The following is an 8,582-nucleotide window of genomic DNA, read 5'->3' on the forward strand; positions in this document are numbered from 1 at the left end:
TGTTTTTTTTTATCATGGCAGTTTGGAGGTGTTTCCATGTCTGTACATTTGTGGCACTCTGTTGTCAATGCCAAACAAGTCTGTGTGTGTGTGTGTGTGTGTGTGTGTGTGTGTGTGTGTGTGTGTGTGTGTGTGTGTGTGTGCTTTGGAGTTTGTGAAACTCAATAATATGTCAAGATAGTGTGAGAAGTGGTCCCTGAAGCAAATGTAAAGTTAATGTACAGAAAATGACAACATTGATTTTTAAAGTCATAGCTCTTTTTCCTCCATTTATTTCCAGTCCTAACAAATGACAAAATGATGTGCTGCACAAAATGTAAGCCCAACTCCAGGTGCTCTAAAGTGGTCAACAGCACTTGGATCAATTTATGAGGTAGAGAAAAGAGAGAAGAGGAGAGAAAACAGTTTTTCTTTCAAGTCAATGAAACATCCTTGAATTTTAACGTTTTCTATTTTATTGTCAATCTACCATCCTACTAGAACACCATGGCAAACACACGCATGCGTGCACACACACACAGACACACACACTTCACCTTGGAATGTATAAAACTCAGAGCATGTGCTTTTGTGTGTGTGCGCGTGTGTGTGCGTGTAAATGAGATAGCGATGGGTTGTGGGAGAGTAGGAATCTGTGGGTCTCTTTGGGGACTTTAATAATGGCTTTATACGGCCGCCCTTAACCTCAGCTCTAATGAGCCATCCAGCCGCCTTCCGGCGCCTTCCGTTGAAAACTCCTAGAGACAGACACAGGTCCGACTCCTCTCCTCTCCCGGCATCTCCCAGCCCCAGAGCCTATAATGGCACTTGGGCTCCATACATATGCAATTATTCAGACGAGAGGCATAAATATCGGAGCCTCTGCAATCAAGCTGCAGCAGCGAGCAGGTCAATCCACGCTGACCTGATCATTCCCGATTTTGAAAGAGGAGGGAGGGGATAGGATGCAAATGAGAATGGGAGAGCTTTGAGTGTCTGTGTGTATGTGTGTCTGGTCTGTGGGTGAGAGAGAGAGAGAGAGAGTGTGTGTGTGTGTGTGTGTATGAATGAGAGAAAGAGAGTATGTGCACATTTCTATATTTATGTGTGTGTGTGTGTGTGTGTGTGGGAGAGAGAGAGAGAGAGTATGTATATCTGTGTGTGTGTGTGTGTGTGTGTGTGTGCTTGTGTGTCTTGAAGAGAATAAGAGGGAGTGACATCAAGGTGCATTAGTTGACAATTAAAGGACTGTGCATGACAAATCGTTTGGTCTTACTCTATTCACTAATTTGTTATCCTCACAGCAATCCATTGATTAGAAAGGGGCATTCTTCCCTGAGGGAGTCTGCTGAGCCTTAAAAATATATGAATACTTAATAATGTGTTTGGGCAGTGGCTTCTATAAATCTTTTATTAGCGGTGCAATGCATTACCCTGTGTGTGACTCTCTCCTTCTAGGTGCCTGAATATGGTGTCAAGTAGCCTCTGGACAACGACAAAGGCCTCGAAAGATACCTTCATTTTCCATCTGCCCAGTGCAGACCCCTATTCAAAGGTAGTTTTGTTGCACAGGGTAAAAAAAAAGCAGTCAGTAGCCAATCTTTGAGATGATCAGTGGCACAGACACCCCTGCCCCCATGGCCTCAGCTAGCTGAATGAATACGTCTTAACATTACTGGGATTCCTCTGTGAGCTGGTGCTGCCTGTCGTTAACAACATTCATCTTATTCAAATCATCTGACTGGCTTGGACGAGGCTGCCTCACCTTTGAAGTGCATAAATAGCTCACTGTGGCCTAGTGGAGACTTGGCTGCCGCTGAGGGGACTAGCATAAAGGGGCCCAGGGTAAACAGGAAGGAGTTTTAACATCAGCCCTACCAACCACCTATTCCATGGATTCAGCAATGTCACAGTGCTCACACTATAAATCACAATGGCAACAAATTGGGTAACTGGACATATTAGCTTGTGGGTGGCTTGATGCCGTGCAATAGGTCTCATAAGGAAAAAGCCCAGACTGGCTTTGTGGATTGTGGACAGGAGAGAATAATAAAAGAAAAAAATGAGGAAGGAAAAGGAAAACCTTTCTTATTCTACAAGGATATTCGGTGTGCCATGAAATAGCAAAAAGTCCACAGGCAACAGAGAACAAAGACTGAGACGTATTGCAGCGAGCCGAATTAATAATAAAAAAACATTATGATGGGGTGGCGGGGTCCACTGGAGAGACACATTCAGAGGGGGATCTTGAGAGGCTAATGGTGAGGAAACACACTGAGAGGGTGGAGATGGTGGGGGTAGACGCTGCCCTGGCGCCTCGCCAACTCCTCATTACGGCGGAACGCGCGCGCGTGTGGTTGGGCCAGCCAATGTGACGGCTGTTACCGGGGCAACGGCAGAACGGGCCCCCAAGATGCAATGTATCATGTCTGACCAGACAAACTAGATCCACTCTTCACAGTTGAGAGAAGTGTGAGTGCCGAATAAGGAAGAGACAGGACTGAACACTGTGTGTGTGCATGTGTGTGTGTGTGTGTGTGTGTGTGTGAGAGAGAGAAGTGATGGGCAGGTGAGGAAGTTGAAAGCACTTCAGAGTAAATTGGAATGACAGCTTCAGAGGTTCTCGGGCTGGTTTCTTATCACCAACTGATACACATTTAAATGCTCAATCCACCAGACGACCGATCGAATTCAGAAATGTATGGGACTATCAGCACTGTTGGCGGCAAGTCTGAAAAACACTCAGATTGAAAACCAGCATCATTCAGTTTGTTGTCACTATAGTGTTTCTTACTGTTTTAGATGTTTAACTTAAAGCCCAATTCACACCAAAGATCCGCCATGAGACGAAACCGTTGCAGCGGTGTGAATTAAATGTTGCACGTCGTTGCAAGCCGTCGCAAAGTATTCAACGTGTTTAACCGCAGTTGCAAGGTTTTAGAATGATGCAACTCATCTCGTCAAGAATCTTTGGTCTGAATCCCACTTAAGATTTTCATTTCAGACTCTTACAATCACAGTAAATTTAAGGATGAAGTACAAATTAAAAATGTTTGGCTTGTCTGCAAATACACTGACAAAGTAAGAAAAAAGCTAAATAGAGTAAATACACAGTGGATTCATGTTCCATGTTTTTTTTTCTTTGCTATTTATGAGAAAAACATGGCATCCACTAAGGGACGATTCCCATGAGATATTTGCCGTTATTACTTTAATTGGGCATGATATTTGTACCAAGCCACTAAAGCTGGTTCCATTAAAACCTTCAGTGGGCTGTCCAATTCCTTGTTACCGTAGTTATCCTGTGGCCACAGCTTGGTTCAGCTAATGACAGAGGAAAGCATGGGGATTAATCTGAGGTCGACACACACAATGGGTCTCAGTCACAGCAGATGTTTTCTAAATACACAATGATCAGTCCCCTTCGTTACAGTCAGTCGATGTCATTCTGCATTCCCATTGGAATAGGCTAACCTGGGAATACTGGATCCCTTGATCCAAAAAAAAAAAAGCACTGTCCAACACTGTGTAGTACAGACAAGATTGGTTAATGGACACTGGATTAGGTGGATTACCAAGAGCAATGATTCAAGCATGTTTGATGTTTACTGATGTCTCATTTTGATAATGAGGAGAGTAAAGTCTTGAGACATTTTGGGTAGCTGCTCTGAGGTGACATGTTGGGTTTGTCACCTCAGGTCTCTGAGTCTCCGCCATTTTGTATTTTAAGTGTAACCCAGAAATGAGGCAGTAACTCAATGCACCTGCATGTTTAATCGTGTTTGTGATCAGACATGCCTTTGGATAGTGGGTTTTACACAGACCTATCTAATAACGATGTTGACCCCATTACAGTGTGGAGTGGAGGGTAAAAAATGGTCTGTACATGTGTGTGTGTGTGTGTGTGGGTGTGTGTAAACATCTCTATGTGTTTTTGTCAATCTGCACCACGTGGGAGGTAATTAGAAGGTCTGCAGCAGTGGACCATGGGAGATGCTGCAGCACAGTACTAGGGGGTTAACTTATTCATGTGGACACGGAGGTGGATCGCGTTTCAAATCCTCCCAACCTCGTGGACAGCCGCAGCCACACACCCGCCGCACGTCCGCCGCACCAAAGCTCCTTTTCGACCACAGCCAGTGGTTTTAATAATGCAACGCCACTAAACCAACGGTGTGAAGCCAAAACAAAGAGAGGACGTGCTGCTAGTCAAGCACAACATCTGTTCCATGCCGACCAACGGCATCCATCTGTTGTGCAACAGCACTCATGCCACTGGCAACATACCTCTGGGCCCACAGTGGGACAACTTATGTGCACTATGAATAGCATGCAGACAAGACATTACAGAGCCAGAAAAAGCGTGATAAATTGCTGGTGGTGACATCCAACTGGACTTACCCGTTGAACGCTCAATAACCGGTGGATAAGGATCTCCGCTTCCCGCACACTTTGAGGAGGCACAATTGTTTTTCTTTCTCTGAAACAGAAAGGAGAGTTGAGTTCAAGCCAACACGCCAAACAGGTCTGAAGAATGGTGGCAGTCGGTCGCACCACAGAGTGTCTTCAACACAACACTTCGTCTGGTCTGTCCGCCTGTCAGGACCTATAGGCGTGTGACATGCTACAATTGGCCACTTAGGGACAAGTAGTGTGGTGTTGCGGTCACTTTGGACATGGAGAGAGCAAGATACAGAGAGAGACAGAGAGAGAGAGAGAGAGAGAGAGAGAGAGAGTGCACGTGTGCAGGGTAACCAGGTAGAGGTCGGAGCTAAGAGGTCTGGCCACCTGCTGGGCTCCTGTGATTATGGCTTCCCTCGGTCAACAAAAACAACACAGAATCCTACTTGCATGGCATCAGCATGTTCTTTGCTTAGTCTCACTCTGCCATATTTGTGTCCGTTTTGTGACCTTCATGATTATCTTGTTTTGCACTATGATGAGAACATCGCTAAAATATTTTCTGTTTTTTTTTCGTACTTGAGTTGAGTATGAAAAATACATGTACGGTATGTTGAATACTAAAGGGTTTCACCAGAATGATGGAACATCTTGAGGTGATTAATGTGTTTGATGAATCACCAAAGCCAAGCTGCTGTAACAATACAAAGTCTTTTGTATATACTATTTGAAATATGGATAGTGACAACTGAAAATGATCACAGACAAGACATTTTTACTAGCACATCAACAGTAAACAAAAGCCTGGTTTAAGGCCATCTCTGTTTTTGGTAAATATGCAGCACAGCTTTGTCTTCTCTGGCAGAGCTAAGTGTTTTCATACTGCCTGATGCTAAAACTGACACAGATGCACCAAACATCTGTGTTAAGATGAAGCAGAGACGGTTCTCTCTTAACAACCGTCTCCATGAAACCTGTATTACTCATCCATCATAGCAGCTTTAATGGGTGTGTGTGAGTGTCTCTGTCTGTCTGTCTGTGTCTGCGGGTGTGTGTGTGCAACCAATTGTGAATGACAGCGCACACTGTGTGAACCAAATGGATATGTTTGTGGCTCCTTGTGTGTGTGTGTGTGTGTGTGTGTGTGTAAAGGGCGTCAGCGTTTGTGTTTTGATTCTGTTGTTCAGTCTGACAGTAATTCTTTTGCATGGCTAGGTATAGGTGTGTGTGTGTGTGCGTGTTTGTGTATGTGTGTGACTATGTGTTAAAGTCTATGCAAATCTATGTGCGTGCACGTTGGTGTCAGCAGAGGGGACTCCTCTCTGTGCTGCCTGCATGCCCAGTCGCAGTCTGAACGCACTGGCTCTCGGTTTCTTATCTGCTGTTTCAATTACGTCCATGGAAGCACCACGGCTCGCTAATTATGAATGAATGAGATTGAATGGGAATGAACTGCGACCGCATGAATGGGGACATACCGTTGTTACATAATAATTATCTGAAACTTCGACCCCCCCCATCCACACACCCCCACCCTCTCACCCATCCACCTCGAACAAGGCTAAGTAGGGGGCCACTGGAGTCTCCGGAAGACAATACTGCAGACGTGTCACACTTGACAGCAAACGTAGTAATTAATTATCTTATTTAGCGCCTGTTGGGGCGTAATAAGCAGTGATAATGACAACAGCCTTACGTGCAGGCCTCAGACAGCCGCACGCGTTCCCCCTTTTCTAATGAGAAGCTTCCTTTATCCCTCTCCTCCTTTTGTCTTCCCTCTCTCTCGCTCCTCTCTTTTGTTTTCGATTGTTTGTGGAGCGGCTTGATCTGTCACTGAGCCCCCCGCGAGCTCCTGTCAGTGGCACGTGTTTACCTGCTCTCAGACGCGGTCTGGGTTCCCGCTGGCTCAGGCTCTGCGCGCCCGAGCGTCTGCGCGTCTGCTTGGGTGCACACAGGGGCCGCTTGCCGACACAAGACACACAGACACGAGACGCGAGGGCGCTCAGCGTGAAGCGGAGCAGCCTGCGATGGACGCGCACCATTTGCGAGCCCTAATACAAATACGCGGCCACGTTCCCACCGGCGGCGGCTTTGGCGCGCACCCCTGCACAGGCTCCACCACAGCCCGGCAGCCCTGCCTGCCTGAATGCGTTATCTGGATTTAGCTGTAGCTGTGCTCCAAACAAAGTTAATTGAGGGAAATGTTTGGAATCCCCCTGGGCGGCCATCCCTGGAGAGCCTGTCAGGTCAGTCTAGACCAAGAGATAGATGGAGGATGGAACACAACTCTCAACAAGAAAAGGAGTGTTTTACAACAAAAAGAAAACCATAGCGATTTTCCCATTTTCGGTAATATTTTTGTTTTGTTTGTGGCTGGCAGAGTTAACCCCCAAGCAAAAACAAACAAAACGGATAGTGCACAGCAGGCTTTTAATTTGGCACATATTTTCCCCCTAATCTCTCTCTCTCTATGGGCAGAAGCCCACTCATCAGCCCCGGCACACGCACACACACTGGACAATGGGAGGACAAAGCAGAGGCTAATTATGTGCGTGGTTAGATGTGGCCCTGGATAAGGGCCTCCCCTAAAAATGGAGCGGACGGCTGAATAAGACAACGTAGTGGGACAAAAAAAGCTTAGTGGAGGGGGGTTAATTAGGAAACGGGCTTCAAAGTGCTTTCAGATGTGTTTTATCTATTATGTCCATTTGCACACAGAAAGAGTTGAGGGCTTCATCATTGCTGTCTGCGAGAGTTTTTTTTTTTTTTTCGTTTATCAAAACCGTATGCATTATTCAATTTCCCAGATAAAACAAAACAAAACAAAACAAAACAAAAATGTGTTCATGATGACATCATCATAACAATACCATGCTCCAGTAGATACCAGATACTAGATAGTTCCAAATATCACTGCTTGTAAGTCTGTCACTGAAATTGGACTAAAACTGGGTTGAACTGTGTCATTGACTGTACTGAAAAAAAACCCCGCCTTTATCAGGATACATTATATCACAAACATACAGTATAAGGCATTATGGACAGAGCATCAGCAAGCATGGCAACAGTTCAATGTTCAGAAATGCCTCCTGACCTGAAACGCGGCCAAAGGATTGACCCCAGTCCTCTCTACAAGGACAAGTCCAGACGAGTCCCAGAGGACAGAGTGGATCAGAGGGGCAGCCGCAGAGGAGCTCTGTTGCTTGCTGACTGGCTCTCATCTCAGTAAGGGGCCACCAACCATTTGGGAGATTGCCTTCATCGCGCCTCTCCACTCGCCACTGGCCCCAGAACGGCCATTTGGCAGTCATTTGCCTATTTGTCACCGGGAAGGAGCCTAATTTAGAAAGTCTTATCAGTCCCAAGTTTGTGTTGAGTGAAACTTTACCCCACCACACACACACACACCCCACCCACTGGCCTGCTCTGTTCTGCGAGGGCTCAACACGTCAGTAGCAGACACTGGCTTGCCGGGTCAACTGGCTGACTCCATGCTCTGCAGTGCTATGTGTGTGTTGCTATGACGAGCCATGAAACACTTAAGTGACATCTTAAGACTGGTTGCCAGGAAGGACCACTTTTTTTTTTTTTTGCACCAGGAGACGTTCAGATAGGACTGGGAGAGATTATACATAGAAAGCTCTAGGGAAGCATCACAGCCCATCTGTGTTACATTGAGTTGAGCTGACAAAAGTGGGTAAAATGCCCAGTTTAATCTGGCATTCATACTACAAATTATAAAATAAGCAGTCACATACAAGAAAGATATTTTTTTGTTTTTTTTGCTTTCTACCTCCTGGAAAGACAACAAGGACATTGTGCTTGTAGAAAATTCGACATATTTCTGTGACAGTCTCCAAGCAACCAAAATACACAAAACCAAAACAGAGAGTCTACTACTACAGCAACTCTTAAGAGGGGAACGGACCACTCTTTATAACATAAATTTCAAACGCAAATACTGGTGAGCTGACAGGTCTATTTTATGGTCGGCTCTGAAACCTGAGGGGAGAAGGGAACACTTTGAAAAGAAAGAGGCCGTAAAACTGCAGTCATTTCCATCACAATGGGATGTCACAAGCCCCTTTCTCTCTTTGAGATGGTAATTTGTGGACCGAGGTGGTGTTTGATGACCAGAACTCCATAATAACAGTCCATTCATATATATAAAAAAAGAGCTCTCCAGGGCCATGGCTTGGACC

General features: G+C 45.6%; 1 protein-coding gene across 1 annotated transcript in view; it reads right to left on the minus strand.

The window, feature by feature from the left end:
• The window catches only part of LOC134077639 (trinucleotide repeat-containing gene 6A protein-like), a 41,207-nt gene extending 34,785 nt beyond the window's left edge, over positions 1-6,422 (minus strand). Inside the window, 1 exon segment of the mRNA XM_062533340.1 lies at positions 6,254-6,422. Coding sequence (XP_062389324.1) covers positions 6,254-6,422 — 169 coding nt within the window.
• Between the last annotated feature and the right edge of the window lie 2,160 nt (positions 6,423-8,582).

Source organism: Sardina pilchardus, chromosome 3 (genome assembly GCF_963854185.1).
Source record: "Sardina pilchardus chromosome 3, fSarPil1.1, whole genome shotgun sequence".
Lineage (NCBI taxonomy): Eukaryota > Metazoa > Chordata > Actinopteri > Clupeiformes > Clupeidae > Sardina > Sardina pilchardus.